Source organism: Erithacus rubecula (assembly GCF_903797595.1).
Source record: "Erithacus rubecula genome assembly, chromosome: 4".
In the NCBI taxonomy this organism is placed as follows: Eukaryota; Metazoa; Chordata; class Aves; order Passeriformes; family Muscicapidae; genus Erithacus; species Erithacus rubecula.
The window spans coordinates 15959926-15983346 of NC_136686.1; the positions used below are offsets into that span (position 1 = coordinate 15959926).

The 23421-nt window shown below is 45.0% G+C and overlaps 1 protein-coding gene across 4 annotated transcripts in view; it reads right to left on the reverse strand.

Annotated features, from left to right (window-relative positions):
• The window catches only part of HIPK2 (homeodomain interacting protein kinase 2), a 128238-nt gene that overhangs the window by 30493 nt on the left and 74324 nt on the right, over positions 1 to 23421 (reverse strand). For all 4 annotated transcript variants that reach the window (XM_079303427.1, XM_079303425.1, XM_079303426.1 and 1 more), the window contains exons 3-6: positions 6159 to 6282; positions 4026 to 4145; positions 3247 to 3333; positions 2005 to 2189 (exon numbers count right to left, since the gene is read on the reverse strand). In XM_079303427.1, the coding sequence (XP_079159553.1) occupies positions 2005 to 2189; positions 3247 to 3333; positions 4026 to 4145; positions 6159 to 6282 (516 nt within the window). The remainder of the gene's footprint in view (positions 1 to 2004; positions 2190 to 3246; positions 3334 to 4025; positions 4146 to 6158; positions 6283 to 23421) is intronic.

The window sequence follows — 23421 nt, forward strand, 5'->3', positions numbered from 1 at the left end:
GGGCAAAGCAAAACAGACAGAAAGTCTGAGGAGTACTCAGCAATTTAAGAGCCAGGAAGTTAAATATGTGAAATGGGAAGCTAAGCTCACTTTGCTGTCTGCTTGCAAGAAAGCAGAACAGCCCCTCTTGTGCTGCTTGAACTTGCAGCCTCTCTGAAACGTGCCACAGCAAAGATTCCTTCCAGAAGCTATAGCTTCCATATATTCTCACTTTTTCTGCTGTTCAATTTATTTCCAAGAGAGATTATAGCTCCCTGCATCTTTCAAGGCTTTGAAGTCTCTATTCTCCAAACCACAAGTAATCACAGACAAAAGTTCCATCCACTTGCCATGCTGGTTACAGCTTATTGCTCTCTTTGCCTGTCACAGTTTCCAGCACAGAGGGGTTTGTGGGGTTACACACCCAGCTGGCACACATTAAGTATTCAGAGACGTGATGCTGAATTCTTTTATTTGGCTGAAATTCTCACTGCTATTGGCCCCAATGATATTTTCAATCTTTCTGGGGCTTTGCCTGAGCAGCCACAAGTGAGCACTTCAAAAATGAAGATGTGGTTATGGACTGTTGCGTTAGTGGAAAGATTTCTGACGGCAATGCATTAGGTCACAAATCTCTCCTATCTTACACAATCAGCTGTTGCACAGTCAGAAGGACTGTGGTAAATTAAAAGACTTTTGTCTATGATACTCAGTAGTTTCATTGTCTTTTTTTTATGAAGGTTTTTTATATGAAACTTTACTTTCTTCCTGTTTAACACAATCACCCCTCATCTTGTTTTCATTTATCACTTACTAGCTATTTATAGGTAACAATGCTCAAAGATGGCTGCGCAGGCTAAGTCTGGGTCTACACAGATCGTGCACCCACTACCTTCTGGTAAGCAGATGCTCTTATCTTGCAATAAATGTAACAAAAAAGCAGCTACATCTCCTTCAAAGGAGGAAAGCTACTTTAAACAAACTCAAAATACTGCAGCCACCCATACAGGCAGGACAGCTGACACAGTTACCTGTTGCTCTGGAGCACAAAAAACATACTCTGCAGCTCTTCAAGCAGTTCCCTTTAATTTGGTACCTGAGCTCCTGACAGCCTTTAAAACACTCATGCAAATGGCACCCAATGAAATATAGCACTGTGCCAATAACTGGTCTCTTTCCAAGCAGAAGGGATAGCCTGTGAAAGCACCTTGACCTGCCAAGTGCTGCAAAGCTGGATGTTCAAAGCTAAGTGTCCTGAAGGCTTTGGAAAACTCCCACTATGTGCCTGCCTTCTCCACATACACCTGAGAAACATATCCCTATGTGAACTGGGCATGGGCAGCGGGCTGGGTGAAGGTATCCTGCATTTCAGGCTGCTGTGATCTGTGGTGCAGCCTTAGGAGAAGGGGCAGTCAGGCTTGAAGATGCAACTTCTTCTCATCTCCATCAGGCAGGGGAGCCTGTCCCTATTCCACATGTGTCAGCTGAGGTCAGAACGTGGTATTTAAGGTGACACAGGTGGACAACCGAGCTGAAAATTGAACTCCTTGTCCTGGTGCTTATGCCTGTAAAACAGCCTGCTGCAGAACAGCTCTTCCCTTAAAAAAGCAAACAGACCCAAGCTGACTCCTGGGATGATGGGGAGGTTCTAGGAGGAAGGGCTGGCTCCCCACTGCAGATAAGGTTGATTACTCTAATAACAATCAGGACCATATTACTTTGAAATAGACTGATACTTTCAGCACTAATTGCATAATTTCTTCTGCATTTCAATGCAAAAATATGTAATTACTGAATATTTACATAATTAATGTAGCACACACTGCAGCGTTTTAAATGCCAAGCACCTACAACACAATTCTTGCAACCTTGAGTTGGCAATCATCTATTTTTTAAGCAGGAAAAGATTAAAACTCAGGGATTAAACATCTTAACAAAGCCCCTCAGACACACTTGCTCTCCACCACAACCAGCTCTCCTCTTCATCCCTCAATTCAAAACCCAAGGGGAACAAAAGCCACGTACTGTGTGCTGTGAGGGAAGTCGAGCAAGTGCGTCATGGTGACAAAAGGGTGGCTCAGAGTTTCAATGGGTGTTATCCTCTTATCCGCGTCTATCGTCAGCATCTTCTTCAGCAGATCTATGAACTCCCGCCGGTCTGCCTTTTCCACCAACATATCGCTTCCCTCCAAATCCGTTGTCATGTTTACCTAAAGGAGAAGGGGCAGGAGCGAGTGCCCAAGGGGAAGAGCAGATGGTCAGGTCTCCAGCAAACTGTGTTTACTCCTCTTTGGAGCACATGCCCTGCGAGCCTCCCTGTCTGAAGGAGTAGCTGCTGAATGGCCATGCCAGGCTCCGTGGTGGCCACTCATCTGGCTTGTGCATGTCACATCTCCAGACAGACTGCTAAGTGTTCAGCTCGCCTGGGTCAGTGGCTAATGAAACACTTAGTCACCCTCCACTGAAGATGAACAGCTTCCATGTGGCAGCAGGCAAGCTCTGATAATCACAGTATTTATCATACACTGTGCCATCAGATACTTATCTATGTGTACTATAAGCCAAAAATATAGAAAATACATAAAAATTGTCAGTAGGTTTATGAGGAATATTCCCTTCATGTATCGGGTGCCAGGAAAAAAAGGATTTGTTACATTATTTCATGTATAATCCAGTCTCCTCTGATTCCAGTTCTCCATTCCTGCATGTTTACATGGTTTACCTGTTACACTGTCTAGACCTTGCTAACACAAACTCCAGTTTGGTGATAGTGTTGGGCCAGTTTTGCACACTGATTTGTTTGTCAGCACAAAGCCCCACCACAGGAGTGGTTATGCTGGGATTAGCTCTCACAACCCCATGGAATTAACACAGTGAATTAGTGCTTGGTGCTTGCCATTCTTCCCCCAGCCAGCCACGTTTTACAGTGAGCACACTCCTCTGTGGCAATGATGAATACTTCCACTGTCACCCTTTAACAAATGGAAATATTAAAGCACAGAGAACTAAGTGACTTGCCAGAGGTCATACAGAAGAGCAGTGAAGAGACAAGAGAAAATGCAGGATTTCAACATGCAGAGACGTGCCTTAGCCACTCACCAAGGCTGCTTTACTACATCACACATACCCCTGTGTGCAGTCACATAACAGCTAATTTGGTAGGCATAATCCTGGTATTTTTCAGGAGCTGGCCCAAGAACTGGATACAGAGAGAACTTCCAAAATTCCCTTTTGTTTGTGTTGCTGGTTACTCACCAATGCTCTTACCTGTGCCATGTCATCCAAACAGTTGAAAATATATTTTCTTGCTTCCTTTGACTTAATCCCCGTCTCTGCCTCATGATCATCTGGCGTCTGCTCAAAACAGGACATAGGCATTGACTAACACTGCCCTGCAACCAGCTGCAGATTATGTGCCACTTCCCACATGTGCCTCATCCTGTCCTCATCAGGGAGCATCATGTCTCTCCTGCCTGTCCAGACACCATTTATATGATCTCCACCAGGGTTATGTGACATGCTTTACATCACAAGGTGATTTATCTCTTTTATTTCACTTCTCAGCATCCTCTCAACTATGGTGGGTCTTGTACATCCACCCTGGCATGAGGTTCAGCATCCCATCCCAGCCAGAAGCCTACTGGACTCTCTTCTGGGGGACAGCATGCAGCCAAAAGGCTGGCACAGGGCTCACCTGCTTTACTAGAGGTTTTGATTGTAGAATTAAAATGCTTGCCTTTTTTTTTTCCCCACCATGAGTTAGATATTAGAGCAAAGTCAGCCCACTACACACCAATTCATTGACTACTAAGAGGGAGATTTCCAGATGAACTCTGGACTTAAATTTCCTACATCACAATGCCAAGCAGGTCTATTATAGGCTCCAAATCTTTTTAGGGGATGGCAGTTTTACCTAGGATAGTATCCACCCCTACGTCTGTGCTGCACTGCAAAAACCAGAACGTTAGACTCTGAGGTGACCTGAATATCTCCTCACTTCCAGCCAAGAACTGCAAAGCAAAAGAAACAAGGTAATGCCTTCCTACCTTCAGCCTCCACAAGGGATATGGTGAGTCTGTATCCCTGTTGAAAAACCGCGTAGTCTTTGTCCCTGCACTTAACAAATACTCTGCTGGTAAGCCCTGCGTCTGTGAAATGTAGCGAATCTGTAAGAAAAGGATGAGAGGTCACTGTCTGTCATGTGAAGATCTCTGGATCTCTTCCTTGAAGTAGTGCAGGAGGCATTTGAACCAACAGAACAGACGAAAAAAAAGATGCAGCACATAGAAAGACTTCACCCCAAAAAACTCAGTGCAAGGAATGAGAGGAAGAGAATTTCTGTATGGAATTCCCTCCATTTATCACATACATCACTGGAAATTCACCCTTAGAGTGCACTCCCACAAAGCCTAAGGATGAAAAGAGGAAAGTCCCTAAGTTTTTAAAGGTCAAAGAGAAGAACCTGCACAGTGATTTCAATGGGATGTCTCAACACTTTGGAGCCTCTCCTCTCCAGGAAGTCATTTCAGCAATTTGATATTTGCTCTCTAACTTTTGCCAGTTTTCTTCTGCCTGAGCACATAGCCTGTCCTAGGAGCAGTTTGAAGATCCAAACAGAGGATTATGAAATGACTATCTTTGAACTAAGGTGAAACATACACTCAAACCAACTGACACCCTCATGGCATAGAAAGTACTTGTCTCTACTGACTATGTGACGTTATTTGGGTTGCATCCACAAGCATGACTTCATTGGCACCCACACAGCTAAAAGATATTCTTTTTGTGTTTCCAGGATGTCAAACTTTTATTTATAAACTTTATTTATAAAGGAGAAAGGGTCTGTGATGATACAATTAAAGACTGATGTCGTGCATGCCTGAGGTGCCACACAAAACCTTAACTTTGGCACCTCCTGACTCCTGAATGGCTTCATTCTGCAAAATTGCTGCAAACTCTGCAAAACTACTACAGCCAGTCACTCCAGAAAATTCTAGGAAAGAATGGAAAATGTTTTTGAGAGAAGAAACAGAGAAGGATAAAAACATTAAATAAACAAAGGCATGAAAAGCAGCCGTGGTTTCCATCACTTCCAAGAACTCATTTCACTGTGCATGGCTCAGCTCTGCAACTCCCCAGGTCCATCAGAGCTCACATACCTGAGAGGCACCAGGATCCTACCTGCAGCCCAGTGCCAGTGCTGCAGCCAGGGACCAGGATCAGCCCCTGCCCCTTCCCCAGCTCCCCAGGAACCCTTGTCACACTTTACCAGAGGAAGCTTTGTGCTGGGCAGTTAAGCAAGCCAGTAAGGTATGGTGATTTCTTTTTCAGCTGTGTGTTTTATGGCTTTTGGGGTGCAATGGGGAAGCAAAAGAAATCTACCTTTCATGCTTGGTATGTGATTTTCAAACACTTATAAGTTTCTCAGCTACATCTGATTTCCTTTAGAGCCACTACTAATCCTGCTCTTTGCTGCAAGTTATTTACCCTGCCAAATTTTACCTTTAGAGCTCTGATTAAAAAAATACTACTTTCAAAAGAAAAGTCAAGAAAACATTTCAGTATGTGAAAAACTTATTTTTTATCCTCCCTCTTTTTTTCTTTTTTTTTTTTTTTTTTTTAATTATTTCCTAGAAGAAAAAAAGCCCCTTTTAAGGCTGCATTTGCAAACAGCTAAGATCATCCTGAAGAATACTATGGGAATGCAAAGTATTCTACAGCCCTGGCTCTAGCTGCTGCTGCATTATCGGTTTTAGGACTATAGAAAGGACATAAAAGCCTACAGGGAGAAAAGAGACGACAGCTTATATTAACTGGAAGCCTACATCAATGTCAACGTTTTCCTTCTTGTCATTGCTTTTAATATGCACTCTTATAAAAGGGGTTATGAAATGCAGTTTCTTCTAACAAGTAAGGCTTTACAGCACTTGCTGTTACAGCAGAGAACGGGTGCCTGCTCTGCTCAGTGAGGAGAGACATGTCAATGGCAGTGTTGATTCTTGATTGAGTTTCATTTCACTCAGGCAGCCAGGTCTCAAACCAGCCTACCAAGCTGCACACTGGCCACCTGGAATAAATACCCAGGTGCATAATGGCAATGCTGACTTGGGAGAACAAGAAACACAGATCCATCATTAGCAAAGTGAAAAAGGGCAATACAGGGCAATTCCCATACCCACCTGATCGTACTCTGAAGCTCCTGGGTACAAGGGCCAGCCCAAGAACAGCTCTGCAATGACACATCCCAACGACCACATATCGATTGCTTCACAAAAGGGTAAACCGAGGATGATTTCAGGGGCTCTGCAAAGGAAGAGGTCAGAAAACATCAGCAAGGGGAGCAGAGCTCTCAGCTGGTGCCCGTCGTGACACTCACAGAGCTGCCACCAACAAGAGTCACTGCTATGACAGAGCTGAGGGACACACTGGTCACTGGCACAGTGCCTGCTGACTGGTGAATATTTATCCTTACAGAAGAGTACTGAGGCCATATAAAGCCAAGAGATAGCCCTAAGTTTTGCAGCATTTTGTAAAGGAGGGAACTACTACTGTTTTCATCCAGCAAGTGGGAGCATGAAGGCACCCAATCAACCTCCACTCGAGGCTCTCAGGCCCAGCTCACTGTCCTGTAGAGAACTGTGCAGATGCCCTGCAGCAAAGCATTCTCTGTTCACACAGCTCCATGGGTTCACAAACAGCCAGATATTAAATAATCATTAAAGGACTGGTATAAAAGGATTACTGACTTTTTAAACAAATGGCTGTAACAATAAAACAGAGAAATAATATAATTAGATCTATTAGACCTAAGCCTTTTCCTCAGGAGGAAGTAGCCAAGAAGCCTTCCTTTCCCAGTCTGTCCCAGGCGTCTGATTAGATTTCCTTTTCCCTTATAGCCCAAACAGCCAAAATGCAGCAGCTCTCTGGCTATGCATTTATTGCCAGCTCCAGGAGATTCCACCAAAGCACCTCTGCTCCTTCCTCTACCCCCTTCCAGGGGGAATCTGTCTCACTGCCTTTGGGGTGGTTGGAATCTTACTCCACTGATGCTGATGTCTGTAGGATGAGGTTAGATGAACTTGCTCAACTCCAGTGGTCAAGGTGAGATGAGATGAATCCTGACTTATGTACCCCAAATATTCTGTGTTTCAAAAACTTCTCTGTGAAAGAACCAAAAATACTTTCCCAATACTGAAAACCTTATACACACAAACACCTTCCTTGATTTTCCCACCTCTGCCTATATATCCACGTGCAGTTATGTGACACAGTTCCTATTTATACAAGCATCTCCTAAAGCTTCTCTCCTGTTATTCTTGCAACACTTCTAAAATCACAGGTTCTGGTTTCATGGGATGCACAGCAGGAAGAATAACTTACTTTCCCGTACTCCTCTAACTATAAAGAAAAAAAAAAAACCAGAAGACAGATAAAATAAACACACACTGCTTTAAAACTTTCATAATTTTAAATATATCCTTGGGATTTCTTGCACCCTCATGCATATTTTGGGAATGCCTGGGGTTGGCTATTGAGCAAATCAAGTGCCACCATCCAAAGCTCGAAACAGGACCCATGGTTCCCAGTTCCCCATTTGTCATCAGGATAAGATCTGACACTAGTGAGATCATACTAAGGATTACCAATTGCAGTGGAAAATATTATGTTTTAATCACACCATTACATAGTCATGTCAAGACAAGCCTTGAGCCAAGAAACCAAGCAAAATGATAAATCTTTTTTCCAAAGAAGCAAAGACCCTGTAGCAAGAATACATGTCCCATCTTCAGTCCAGTTTTGGGGAAACTTGTAATGGTAAAAGTCCCAAACTACCTCTTTTTAAACCAGCAATGCAGAATGCAAAATTAAAGGAAATTCTGGGATTTTAAAGTTAGAATTCTTTGTGCCATTCCCACAAAAAAACAGCTCATAAACTTAAAAAGTGGCTACCTTTAGCCCTTCTAGCTTCATCTGTGCTTATCACTCTAATACCCTACTGCTCTTCAGCCCACTGTGACAAACTTCTTATTCTAACAGCAGCCTCTCCTCATAAACAAGGGGTTAATTTTCTTCTTTTCCTCCCCATTTCCTCATCCCGTCATCCCTGTCATCCCTACACACCACTCGACACCTAGACAAAATGCAGAGAGAAAAAGACAGCTATGGTGACCTGAATCTCATTACTATGTAAATCCTGCATTCAAAGCCATCTGCCTCTCCCTGCCTGCCTTCCACATTGTGAACGAAATGTCCCTGGTCACTAATGAGAGAGAGCTCAGCCACCAATCGCCTCAACTTCAAATCCCTCCCACTAACTCAAGTGGAGGGCTGGACTACAGGGATATTCCCAACATGATTCTGTGTGGAAAACTCCCTGTTCATAAAAACACACTGCTGTCATATGCAACACACACTTCCTTTCCTTTCTCCCCTTATGCTGCCAACACCTTCAGACCCCTGCAAGAAGGGATGACCCAGAAATTCAGGTTCCAAAATCTGTTTGATTTTTTTTTTTCCCCTCCTGATTCTTTGGCTGCCCAGTGGGTTTTCTGAAAGCTCCACTTCCTAGAGTGCAGTAATTAGAAGAGAATTTCTTTTTTACATGCAGAAGAAGTTTTCAATCTTTGCTATAGCAAAGAAAAGCACAAATCAGAGTCCATATAATTTAAATACATAAAATGCAACTAAACAGAACACCACTCATGCTATGAATTCTAGCAATGGTGAGAATGCCTGTGAGAAAGGGCTAAATCTAGGCGATATGGAGCACTTGCTGTGTTTTCTCCCAGCCTTCACATCATTACTGTCATTTTTCCATGGAGAGGGAGTGGCCCTAAGACAAAAAGATTCTATTACCTTAATTAAACAGTCATTAAGACACATCAAGAACAACAGGGAGTGGACACCACGCAGGATTCCAGATTTTCAGCCAGCAGATACCTCCTGTTTGCTGTGTGAAAGAGGGAGCTGCAGTCACCAGGAGCAGAGCTCTGCCTGCTTGAGATGGCCAATGCCAAGTGTTTGGGGCAGGATGCTATGAAATAATCTGTCCACTGATAAAATACCTCTGAATCCCCACTGTGGTGGATATTGTCCTTCATGCTCAGTTACATCCTTCTGCACATAGTATCTTATATGTGCATCTCCTCTCTTAACATAAGAATGTCAGTTTTGTAAGACAAGGTGAGATCTTGACTTCCATCACATGTTGTGGCACAGAGCTCCACAGGCAACCTTCTGCTTTCAATAGCATCTCAACTCAGCTTTATTTTCCTTCATCAGGTTTAAATTTGTCACCTCTCACTTCATGTGCACATAGATTAGTCTAGAGGTGAAGATAGAAGCCATTTGAATCCCCTGTCCTTCAACACAAGCTGTTTTTACATCTCTGCCCTGTCCTCCCATGTCTGCAGCAGCTTGTGGCTTCTCAGTGTACCATCCCATGGATGTTCCAATCCACTTCCACTGCCTGAACCTACAACTCCTTTTCCTGACACGACTGCTTGGAGACAGGCTGAACAGACCTAGAAAGAGTTAAACACAAGGATATTCCCCAGACTTATTTTACACTATTTGCAGAATGCTTTTGCGTTCCAGTCTTCCCTAAGCTTAATATTTTGTTTGCTTTTGGAGTGACACGAGGCATTTCAGCAGATGTTTTATCTGGGAGATCCTCTGAGACACACAGTCCTTTCTCCAGAGAAACTGCAGTTAATTTAGGACAGAATTATGCAGAAATAGTTCAGTTTTTGTCTTCCAATGTTTACTGCCTTTCAGTACTGCACTGATATGGCACAATATATTTTCTGTAATCTAGATCAAGTCCTTTAAATGCTCTCACTCTTTTCTGCAGCCTAGTCTAAGAAAGTCTGTGATATTTACATGCTTGAACAATTCACTACTGGTCCAGCACTTTTTACAGATAATTAATACATTAAATAACTCTGGTCCTAAAAGGTGCATGCAGTCCACAACTGACCCTTGTTTTCCTAAAAGCACTCAGACTTAGCTCAGCAATAAAAATGGTGTCATTATCTTTCCCAAAGGGAAAGAAAACAGTTTCCATATCTTAAACAGTTTTTGTGTGGGATTTCTCCATTCTGCAGCTGCTAACACTGTGTAAGAAGGGAAAATGCCCTAGGAAAGTGTGCAGATCACAAATCGGAAGGACGATTCACATGGCAGCAGATCCTCCCAAACAGCACTGAGGTCTTCAGCAGATCTCTCCATGACTGCACAGAGAAGTATTTTCTGCACCAACAATACAGTTTTTTACCACAGACTCACTAAACCTTTTGATTGTGGAGAGGATCTTGTCTGACAGCACACGATGGAGCCAGCTGCCAGATACCTCAACACATGCAGGAACATCCCCATTTCCCTCTCTCTGCCCATTTCTGGGCTGTGCATCTGCAGCACTCTTGGCACAGTAACTCCTGCCTCCAGTAGAAGACACACACACAGGAGGAAAATAGAAAACTTTGCCCTCCTGTCCTTCCTCTCTCATGAGCTGCCCTCGATGTCTTCCAACAACAGGCACTCCCTTTCTGCATGCACAGGCACAACCTGTTCTACAGCTCACACAAATCTCACCAGCAGAGACCAAAGGCTTAGAAAGCACTTGCCACCAGCCTGGGAAAGACTGAAGAACCCTGCCAAGAGCCTCTATCTCCACGACAAAAGCAGTCATCCCATCCCCATTTCCCACATCTCCTACCCCTTTCTGACCATATTACTTGCCTGGACACCAAAGGGTGACCTGTTCCTTGGCCCAGCAGTGAGTCCAGTCAGTTCCCATTCTTTGGAGCCCAGCTTGAATGTGCCTGTGCACACCAGAGAGCTGCTGGTGCTGGTGTCCCAGGGTCCCTGTGCTGGCAGCACCTACAGGTCCCCAGAGGCAGAAGTGCCATCTCATCATTTGCTTGCACCTCACACACGACCCCGTCCTGCTTTCAGGCCTGCTGCTGGCAGAGTATTTACTTTAGCAACCCTGCTTTGTGGCAGGGTAATTTCATTGTCTGGTGTTTCTGTCAGGAAAATTAATTACCAGTCTAGCTCGCTGGCTTTTTCACCCACACATCATAGGACATTTAAAACAAATGCCAAAAAAATTCATTTCCACAGACTCAGATTCAGAGAGCTGGGCTCTTTCTGAATTTTAAAACTTCCCTGCAAACTGCCCTCCTCAGGGATAATTTACCACCTCTGGTAGGATCCCATGGCCAAGCATGATAGTCTCAGCAGAGTCCTTCATGGACAAGTATACACACCAGACAAAACTATAACTCAAAACTTTATACTTGCTGGCACCTTGAGCAGTGCTCCTGCTTCCAGAAGAAGGCTGGGGGCAGCTGCAGGCAGTGCAGAAGACCTACAGTGAAGATGTCTCTGGTATGCACAGCTCCTGTCTCACTCTGCCTGCTTGTCCCACCTGCTGAAGCCTGAATTCTGGGAAGCAGCAGCTTTCACATCTCTGCTCAGGAAGCCCTGGGCAGAGGCAGAGAGGGAGGAGCTGAGCTCCTCTGCCCAAGCAGGGATGCACTGACCACATGCACACCCAGGGCTTCAGGCTGGTCAGGGCTCTCTCATGCACCAAAATATCTCTTGTGAGGACAAGGAACTGCATCCTTCATGTGTCTTAAAAAGGGGGTTTTATTTAAGTGCTGGAGCTCTATCCTCTCAGATGAACCCTTTCTTTGGCATCTTTATGCACTCTTTCTCATACCTGCTCACTTGACTCTTTTGTATTTTGTGGAGGTGTCCACCTTTTATTGCCATGCACTGTAGAATGCAGAGCACCTTTAACTCCTAGATAATGGAGGTGGAACGCACAGAGAATCTTTTTTTGTTCCTCTGTACTTCTCAGACTCCAAATAATTTCTTAAGTGAAGGGATATAAAAGGAGGCTCATATTCTGTAAGTAAAAGGTTACAGGTGCTATTTGCCTCATCCCTCCACCTCTCCACTCACACAGACACCCCGGAAGGGATGCACACATCAAACATGGATGACCCCCAGACTAAGGGCATCCTCTGCTCCAGGGCTGGGCATCTGCAGACTTTTGTGTCTGTGATAAAGACAGTCATCAGGGCCAGAGCTTTACACACCTACCAGCACCAACAGCTCCTGCTTGCTGCTCCCCATTCCACGCAGGGGACAGGAGAGCAGCTCTAAGCCCCACTTGGGTCACCCAGAAGGGAAACGCTGGGCTCACCCTCATTGCTGGACTTCTGCATTTCTCCTGCACCCCTGGGCAAAGGACAGCTCTGGGAGTCAAGACATCCCAGAATATGCAGGCACACTGTGCCTTTCAGATTCCAGCACAGAGTTCCAACCATGGAGAGGTCAGCAAACATAGGGTTATTCCTCAGGGAGGGAAAGGACCACAGAGGAATGCCACCCAATTGGTCACAGCATACTGTTTGCCCACAAAGATGTATTGGTTTGAGTGATATGGAAGGACAGTGCCACTACAGGGCCTTCTAGCAGACTCTGTATTTCACTGGTCAAACACAGGTACACCTGGTTTCTGGGAAGGACTGTGGGTGTAACCAGAGCCACTTCCAGGGCTGCCAGGACACCTGTACAACCACCACTACAAGGGAGCTCCAACACTGCACTGCTCACATCGCTCTTGCTCATCCCTCAAGATCAGTCTGCAACACTTCAAAAAATATCTGAATCAGCTCAAAAGACTGGAAGCTGGATCCACCCAGCCCTCGCTGATGGTTTATGTTACAGGACACATAAATATAAACTGGAGGCTGGTAACCAGTGAGGTACAGCAGGGTTTTATCCTGGACTGGTCTCATTTAACATCTTTGTCCCTGACCTGAGGAGGAGGCAGAGAGCATTCTCATCCAGTTTATGGGTGATGCCACACTGGAGAGACCTGGCCAGGCACTTGAGGGCAGGGCTGCCACTCAGAAGGACCTGGACAGGTGAGAGGCATGGGCTGATCAGGACCTTCTGAAACACAGCCAGGAGAAATGCCAGGACTGGCCCCTGGGACAGACAAGCACTGGTGACAGCTGGGGAACTGCTCAGCTGGAATAGCTGTGAGCACCTTGACTTGAGGGGCAGTGGGCTAGAAAGGAAGACCCTGGCAGCAGCAGCAGCAGTACCAACAGCCTCCCTGGAACAGGGCTAGCAGACCAAGGGAAGTGGTAACCCACCTCCAGCCCCATCTGGACATGTTTGGTCTGGGGATCTCAGTGGGCAGGTGAACTGGAGCAACCTCTGTGGGGGGAGGGAGAACCATGGTGTCCATGACAGCAGGCTGCCCCTCCTCCTCTGCCACATGGAGAAAATGGTGCCAGGCTCTTCCCTCAGGTGGGCAGCAGAAGGCAGAGATGACAGACAAACTGAAACAGAAGATCCCTCTGGGACTGGGGGAGAACACCTCCACTGTGCAGATAAATGAACCACCAGCACAGGCTGCCCTGAGGGACTCTGCAGTTGCTATCCATGGAGGCTTTTAAGAGCCAGCAAGATGAAGTCCTGATCTTGATCTCATGGAAGACTCTACCTTGACCATTAGTTTGGACTAAATGACCTCCCAGGTCCCCCTGTCACCTGAACTTCTCTAAGGTCCAGTAACCATACATTTCTCAAGAGGAAGGTCACCAAGATCCTCCTACACACAGGTGAAATCCTACACAGCTGAGAGTGTTTCCTGTGGTACAGGTGCAGGTCTCAGGGTGTTTTAACCAAGTGTACATTCACACAGTTCTGTCTTTTCAAATAGAGAACAAGTTACACAACAATTACCTCTGAACTTGGCTGGAGTAATTATCAACTAAGCCTCGTGAGCCTCTCATTGCTAGCTGAGGATATTTAATAGCAAGTAACTCACAGAAGCAGACTAGACTACCCACCCCTGGCCACTGCTCATATTCCACCTGACTGGTGGTCAGTGGTGCTGACTGGGAGGGATGAAAATACTCCAGAGGATGGTGTCAGAGGCAGATGGGGCTAGCCTGAACCTCAGGGAAGTCACCCACTCCTTCCCTGCCCCAATCCTGGGCCATCCAAGCAATGCCTGTGTCACTCCTGACAAACACTCAGCTAGCCTGTCAGAGACCTCCCATGGTGGAGCATCCATAAACTCTGCTGTGCCCCAAAGGACCTCACCCACTTGCAATTTTAAGGAATAATACAGCTGTGCATAGCTGACTTTATGTCATGCTTAATTAAAACTTGTTGTCAATCTGGCATCTATGCAATACATATGGAAAAACATAATTTAATACATCTCACTTGACTTTGCTTATACCTGGCTTTCTGCCAGGCAGCACCTCCTCCCTCTCCTCACTCTGCCTTGGCCTCAACACATACTCAGCACCTATAACCTTGTCTCTTTTTCTGTCTTGCTCACTATGTCTGTCTCCTTTTTTTCCTTCATCTTATCTGCTCTCTTCCCACACTTACTGTGGACATCCCACACAGGAACCCTCTACCCCTGTGAAAGGGGTGCACACACTGCACCTGGAAACACAAGCCTGTGCTGCTATGGGTTTGCATCCATCTTGAAGAATGGGGAGTCACAAAGACACATGAGGCACTCCAATAGGATCTCCCTGCTCGCTGCCACCACCCACACGAGGCTCTTGGAAAAAGCAATTTCCATAGGTTAATCCTGGAAGACTTTCAAGTAAACCACACTTACATATCAAGCATTTGCCATCCCTATGCACCTTTCTTGGGATTAAGAAAGCTGGATTCAGCCATGAACAAAGCCTAGGTTTAAATGGGGAGGGAGGGGTCCCTGCTGGGAGGCTCTGCACCTCTCTGCTCTCCCACATACATTGTACATACACATTTCATTTAGGTTAGGGCCTTAAAGGAAACCTCCTGCTCTCTTCAGCAAGAGAAAACAAATGACTGAAGCCCAGAGCTGGAGAAGGCAGTGCAGCTGTTTGTGGAAACAAGACAAAAGATTTAAAAACACTTGCTTTTTTTCCCCCCCTCTCCCATGTCAGGCTGTTTACAGAAACCAAGGGATGAAATTTTGCAGACAAAACCACTGAGAGCAGCCTGTCAGTCTCGAAGGGAAGAAGAAAGGGAGGGAGAGGGAGAGGGAGGGGAGCGTAGGCTTCTTTCAGGATTATGGATCATTGCTAAATTGCTCTATCAATTATTAAACCCATCACTCAAAGCGCAGTAACCAAAATATAGCAGATAAAGCCTTTCTCATCCACTCTCTACCAGCTGCTCTCCTCCTCCTAAAGTCAGAGGGGAATGAAAATTCCCACAGTTTATATTTTATAAAGATAATTTTCCCTGTGTCTTGAAAATAAAAGATTTTCCAGATAAGGTACAGTGGAATCGAGCCTGTGGCAGGAAGACATTAAAGGAGGAATTGCCCTTTTGACTAACAGACCTAAGGAATAAAACAAAATCTCTCCAATCAATATGATTTCTTAACACTGACAGGTTAAAACATTAGTCTGTGAATAAATGAAGAAGCAGGCCTCAGCCATCAATACCTGTTAGTTGCTGTTTGCTCTTTGCCACTGCTGCTGAACAGATCTGAGATCAACTGCAGGGGGGACACAGTCCCAGAAAAGGACAGGGCAAAGAGGCACAAGGCACCTGGTCTGGCTGGTGGCTCTGTGGAGAAGGAAACTGCAGCCATGCATCCAGGGTGAGACAGGAAGCCCTGGCTGAAGAGTGCTGACAAGGAAACACACAGGGGAAATAACCAAGACTTGATGTCCAGCTGAAAGGCTTCCACTTGGCTACCAGGGTCTGGATGGACCGAGTGATTCCCTGAGCTTTTAGCAGCACCACATGCACTTGCTGGAAGCATTTACCATATGCATCATCTGAAAGAAATACATGCCTGAGTCATGGCAAGAGCCTGGCTGCAGCTCAGGTCAAACATGCACTTATGTGTTTTGCTGAACCTGAATCCCCTAGCAAGTCCTTGCTGTCATTGAGTTGGAAATCATAAAAGGCAAAAAAATTGCTAAAATAATGGAAAAGTGAGCCAGGCCCTGGGTTTGACTAGGAGCCTGCTAAGCTTGCCCCAGCCAAGCATCTTTGTACATCCCTGGAGGAAGCCCTACTGGACTGACCACAATCATACTCACCTCTCTGCAGTCAGAAATGCAGGAGTCCCTGAACTGGAGGGGAGGTGCACAGCACGGAGCACCAGGACCATCACCCCAGGGGTCGACAGCTCCACGCTGAGCCAGAAGCACAAAAACACGCACAGGGGTGAGGCAACAACAGCTACATTCAGCACAGCGTGACCTCTGCTTGTTCTCCCAAACAAAGGGCCATGCATGGGGGGAGGGCTGGGGCTTTCCCAGGTTATGGAAGAAATCACAGAATAGAAAAATCATAATTTGAAAACAAAAAGCCCTATCCATGCCAGGCAGTGAATGGACGAGCCGCAACGTATTGGGTGCAGAAATCCCCTGAAGGAGGCATCTGATCAAGAGGGGAAGAATGCCAATTATGTGCTCCCATTCATGCCACTGCAATGAAAGCATAATTCTGACTCTGCTTTCTGACCCGCAGTATGCAATTTATGCAAATCCAAGCTGTTCTCACTTCCCTCAGAGCCAAGTGTCCACCAATGCCAGAGCTGGCTCTAACTTTTTGTTTTCCTTTTCAAATCTATTGTTTTCACTGATGAATATTTAAGACCTTTTGTTGTTGCTGTTGCATTTCTTTGGAAATGAAATAATAATTGAAAAAATCCCACAGCACACAGAAACAAACAAAACTTGACTTCTCCTCTCTCCAGCCATCCTGCTCCATCCCAAGCCCTTATCGTCCCAGCCCAGAGCCTTGCCATGTATTGGCCAAGTGAAGCTTCTCATGTCTGATCTGCAACGCTCCTGACACTTTTGTTCACAGCAAATACTGAAAGTTGCACCAAGCTGCACGGTGGTTTTATAGGATTAGCCTGAATACTGAGCCAACTGTCAATATAAGGCTCCCAAAGACTTCTATCCCTGGCAAACACGGATATGAACCAGACTCAGTCCATGATCCTAAGATTGGCTTCATGGAACAAGTAGCAGGTCTGAGGCTAAAAATAGCAAATTACTGCAGCCTTCCTTTATTTTTTTTCATTTTTTAATTATGTCTATTGGCTGCCTTATTTTTTTATAATTAGAAGAAGACAAAAACAAAGTACTTATTCTGTCTGCTCCTTGGAGAAAGGAGCATTGCCCTCTACTTATCTCTGAAGAGCCGCACAGATTTAATATTATTATTAGACACAACTATTTGTGTTTCTGTAGCACACAGAAGCCTGGCAGATCCCTGAGCCTAACAATGCTAGATGCTAAAACATGCTAAGGGACTGTGTCTGCTCCAGAGAATTGATGATCTAAGACGATGTGTGGTGACAGGGGAACAGATTGGTGGAGCAGTTCGCCCAAGATCATACAGTGAGAGCACAGCAAAGCCAAGAAAAGAAGCGGGGTCCTTGTGAACACTGTGCTGCATCTATCAGACCATGACTTTGACTTATTATAGCAGGGAACAGCAATGTAATACATGGATGTGAAGGCTCTTTCCAAAGGGATGAGTATTACTGAGGTAAGGCAGATTTTAAGTGAAAATGACCTGTAGATATCCCCCAGCAAGGCAGCAGCCATGCTAGGAACAGCACATGAAATCCAAGGCCAGCTTTTAAGCCCAGCCTTGTGAGACACAGCACCCTGCCTATGCTCCCAGGACAGAACTTTAAGGAAATGCCAGGGAATGCCTGCTATCTGCACATGGATGGAGACTGTGTGGCAGGGAAAAGCAGGGACACCTCGGAGCTGCCCCAGTTGGCTATTCCTGCTGCAGAGAGTTGAAGATTTCCACTTTCAACTCAGGCCCTCCTTGAGTCAGCACAGCCAGATGAGAGGGGGACAAGAGCCCCCTGTACAAGCAGCAGGGAACAGCACAGATTGCAGGAACACAAATCCACTCTGAATTTAATTTATTTTTATTACATTTATATTAGGGCTAACATCTGGAAGTGTTGAGTAGAGAGAGCCCTACTGTATTAGATGATGTAAAAAAATGTAAGAAAACAGTCCCTGCTCTAAAAAACTTGCAATATAATTTGGGATCCCTCATCACCCTGGAAATAGAGCTCTGGGACTTGATGCTCAGCATCTGCTAAGACAGGATCTGCAGCCAAGCCTGAACAAAATGCACTGTGGTGGCCACTATGAGTCTAGATCCTGCAGCTACCATATTTTAGGGCCAAAGACTGCAATTGCTTCCTTGTCCAGAGATGGAAGAAGGCCCTTGTAGCTTATAGCAGAAGAACAAGTCTAACTGTTAATGTCACACCTTTTAGTGGAGCCAGACAGAAAACCAGGACACTATCAAGAACACAAGTGTGGTATGGAAATAGTCCCAAAGGAACTATGATGCTTGAGGGAAGGAAGGCACCTCTTCAGAAGAAAGACTTTTAAAACAAAGTCTTCTGCAAAGTTAATTCTTTAATTAAAACTATCACACAGAAAATTCAATTGTTCTCTAATGCATCTCTGTACCAAATCAGGAACCTAAATTCAATCATTAAAGTGTGAAGTTGATGAATTTAAATCCATAGTAAGTGCAAATTTCAACACAATTTTAAGTAAGGAGTCGCTCCCAACACCTTCATAACATGTCAACACATAGTCATATATTTGTTTCTGGGACTCTTCAAATGTCTCCTTCTACTGTTTCATTTTTTTCTTGCCAAAACAAATTCTTAAAGCTATCCCGATGTTCTGAAAAAACATAAACATTTTTCGCATGTTAAAATCTAAGGTGGCTATGACAGAAATTTTGGAGAGACAAATCTTGAAGGAAAAAAATTATCATGCAAAAGAAACTTTTCCCTGTACACAAGGGGAATTTGAATTGATTCCTATCTGATTAACTTTAACTTCTAATTTGTCCTTGGATCACACTGCAGTACAGATGTTATTTTTTAATTTCACTGTTTTGTAAGTAGCCAGTACTGTCCCTGTAAAGGGCAAAGAAATTCCCATATATCAGGAAAGCTTTTGGCTGAGAGGAAGTTTAGTAATTACTCCAGAGAAATAAATACAACAATCAAAAGTACTTCCCAGGACATGAAGGCAAAGATCCACCCTTTCTTGAAAGAAGGGGCCATCTTATGTATACATTCCTATCTTCAATTATCATGACTGCCTGTAACATTTAGCTCTCTGTTAAATCAACTGCAGGGGTCAAGAGCATTTCCTGGCATTCTTCACATTTTTTTTACATGTTGCAGTTTTATCTGGTGTGTATCATATGCTTCCCCCCGAAATGCCTGAACCGAACCCTCTTCCTCCGACAGAGGAGTTCAGGCTTTGTAAACTTGACTGCAGCTCTGAGAAACCTCATCACTAGAGCTGTGTTAGGAATCTGTGAAAACAGAGCAGGTTTGGCTTTGATAGGTAAAACTGCAGTACACTCAAGCAGCAGGGGATGCAAACGGACCAATGCCTCCCTTAAAAGACACTTTCATCCCGTTCTAAGCCTGTGAATTTATTGCCCCAATGTCTTGGAGCTTCCCTGTGCCTCCATCAAAAAACCTTAGGGTACCTTTACTGCACCCTTCCCCAGCTCTATCCCTGCAGCTCCCTGGACACCATTTTAGCAGTGGGAAGCTGTCATTTTGGTTTAACTGGGGCTATGACAAGCTGCTGCCCGCAGCACACGGGGCAGGAGCCTCCAGCTGGGCAGGGGCAGGACAGAAGGGCCCTGCAAGAGGGGCAGCTCACTGCCCACCTCTGATTTACTACCAGCACACAGCAATATTTAGGGTCCAATAATAAGGTGGTGCATGAGTGCTTTACCAACAAACAAGAAAGGGAATAACTGTGTTTCCCTGTTGTTCTAAGGGGAGGTTCACCAAAAGGTTAGCGAGAAAAAAATGCAGGTCCATTGATCACCGGGACAGCTACCCTAGAAAGGTTACCCCGTGTTCCTGCCTCATTTTTCACATCTATAATTACCCTGCCGCTTCTCCTCACATCCCACCCATCGCCAGGCAGCAAATGCCAACCACTGCTGCTTTATTAATTATGTATTTTGCTCGAGCCCATTGTCGCCGCCCCACAAGATGCCACAGCAGCGACAGGATTAAGTGCTACAAGTTCTGTGATCTCCGCAGGGTGGCGTGGCCAGGGAAAGGGAGCTTGAGGCTTCCCTGTTTTTCCTTCACCAGAGGGGGGAAACAACGGGCTCCATGTCCCATGGAAGTGGGATGGAGGTGGGAGGCATGCAGCTCTTTACATCGGCCCTGAGAGAGGGAGAAGCAATGTAGGGGCATATGAGGGAAGATTGCTTCCATTCATGAAGGGCTCAGATTTCTCTTGGATCTTCATCCAACTGAAAGAAAATGCCAATATTGCTGAACATACTTAGCACCTCCTAAAGTGCAATCCTACTCTGAACAGTGCCTGTCTAAAAACAGCAGCGCCAGGCTCCTTGTTTACTGTCTTCCTGATGCCCAATCTGAATATCTCAGTAAAAAAGGAAAAAGAGGGGGAAAAAAATTTTCTACCAGTCCAACAAACCTAACCTGGCTTCAAGAGCCACTCTGGACTCATTTCTTGCATGTTTATGCACACAGATATGAGCAGCCAAATTAAGAGTTATGCAGAGATGGGCAGGGGAAGTGCAAGACAATAATTTGAAGACAACGAATTTGCAGCGAACTCGATATGTTTCTACTCAAAGTACAGCATCACGTTTCTGATTCAGGGGAGCTGGAGGGTTTTTTTTTTGCTTTGAGGAAACCTAAAATAGCTTCCTTTGAGAACATGCATTCTGTAATCACCACATCATCCTTCTGCAGTATTTCTGGATCCAGGATTTTCAGTTGTAGAATAATAGTAAATATGTATAAAATAGGGAAAACTGCTGCTCGAATGAGAAATATTTTCTGTTCCTGATTTTCTTCTGTCCCACCAGAAACTACAATTAATTTATGTTCTAACAATTCTAAAATTATTTTCTAATTGTAACCATTTCTGCAGTAGAACTCAGGATTTATGCAAAGTGGAATAGAAAAAAAGTTGCTGACAGAAGCAAAAAAGATTGCATGACAAAAGCCAGCACAATGACACAGAGTTGCATGCCTGTCGTGTTTTGGACCCCAGAGTAGTTCACACCCGTTGAATGGTAATGAAAAAAGAAACACCCTGGAAAAGCCAAGAATAGACTCAAGAGGAAATTAACTGCAGAATTTCTCTTGAGAAAGAAACCTAGAGCAAAAGCTTCTGTAGTGTCTTTGACCCTGTTGAGCTTGGAGATGCTGACTTTAGGATCCTGATAGCAAAGTACTCAGCACAAGCAGGATCCAGAAAAAACAAGGAGGTGTAGTCCTCGTTCACACTGGCAAGAAAAACAAAAGCATGGCACCTGCTGACCTGCTGCCCTTCAAGGCTAACTCGCTGTGTCAAAGTGCTCCACTGTTGTGGAGCTCCACCATCCCTGAGACTGGAGGTGATCCAGGCACCTCTGCCAGACCTGGCTGATGGCTGAAAGCAAGGGAAAACCCACCAGAAGCACTGGCTTTTTACACTGATGCCCATCCCACATACAGACAAAGCATGTGTGGCTCCTGACCAAAGAAGTCAGGATTGCCATCCAGAAAACCTGGACCACAGAGCAACTTTGAATGCACGAGAGTGAAAGCTACCTACATCCTCCATCCATACCCTTTGTGCTGACTTCTCCAGTCAGGCCTGGTTCATAGGGATCTTCTTTCTTCCAGTGGAGAGGGACAGTGTCTGTGCAGTGCTCATCACCCCCTAAATCCATCAGGCAACACTGACTTGTCACATGAGTGCCAAGACTGACACTGTGCCCACGAGTGGTTTGTTGGACTGAGAGAAGAGAACACTCAAGAGTGACCAGGAGATTACTGAAAGCTTCTGGTTTTGACACTGCCTATGAGATCCTCAGGGGCATCAAGAGAAGAACAGGAAATGCCCTCATTGTGAGAAAATTTATGAGATAATGTTACTATCTCATGTATGATCGATTTAGAAAATCTAAAATTTAATGGTGGGAATTTTCTTGCCCTGCTGATTAAGCCCATTTACAATTCTTTCAGGTTGATGGTTTAGCAATAAGCTGGGGCATATGTACTTGGGGACACTTCTTGGGTGTTTCTCTGAATTCCATTGTTTGCTTATTTGTTACAGAAACAAAGAACAATAAACAACAGGGTAAAGAGCCACATGTTTTGGAGTGGAGCAACAGCCACAGATCCTTCAGAATTGAGATGGGTCCTCTGAGGATCTGTCTCACTCACTTTTAGAAAAATCCCTGCTTTCCCACTTTTCCTTGAAGCAGCATGCTAGACGAGGGAAGGATTAATTAGCTGATGTTTCTAAAGCTCTTTGAAGATGAAAAGTGTTATTTTTATTTTCAAGTCTCACTAAGTGGAAAAAAAAATCAAAAAAGAAAAGGCCAGAGGAGGACTTCTGCTGTTTCCTACAGAGAGAGGTCTCAGGACTGAGTCCTGTATAGAGACACTCCTCCAACACCATATATTAACCAGCAAGCCATCACCATAACTCTTCCTCTGGGCCATGCACTAACAGGGGCTCTGCCCAGCTGCCTGTTCTCATGGAACATGTAGAACTCAATACCACTGAGACCTCTCTCCCTGCATCAAATTTGTTGAATTTGTTCACCAGATTCAAAACTTAAGGGGAACGAAGCAGCTGTGTGATCACACACACCTTGTTTTTGTAGAAAGCTGACTAAAAGCAAATGAGGAAGGCCCTTGAATAAAGATGCAGATTGTCCAGCTACCCAGAACCCTGGTAGGCTATTTTTTTCTGAAGTGTAAATTATAGAAGTGATGTATCTTTCCTAAACACTTTGTATCTCCTGTTGGGACTTTCTGCATGTCTATTTTTTTTTCCTCCTCTTTGGCATCACAAGGATGCACTCAAGCAGCAGAGGCTTGCTGTGGGGATGACCAGGATCTCCTGGCAGCTGGAGAGCAACAAGAAGCTTACAGGTAGGGTGCCCTGCCCTAGGAAGACAAAAATAGCAAGAAGACAGACAGGATTGTAATGTATTAGTCAAGCTGTGCTTAACACCCAAGACAAGGATGACAATGAGCTGTTACAGGTCACTGAAATAAGCTGGAAAGCAAGAAGGGGAAGACTCTGCTGTGTAGCCCATTTACAGCTCCTTCAACTCCGTGATCTCATCAAAATCTCACCACCACCAAATATAAACAGGATGCTTGCTCTGAGTTATCCTGTTAGGTAACACTGAATATTCATCTCACTGATGCCTATGGTCCAGCACCAGATATATTCCTTCCCCCTGATCAGGCAGAGCTGGCAGGACCTGTCCTGAGCCTGCTTTCAGAATTCCTCTCCCTGCTCTCAGCTCAGCAAGGCACAATGAGCAGGAGCTGAGAGGTCCTGCAGAAAAACAGCCATCTGGTGA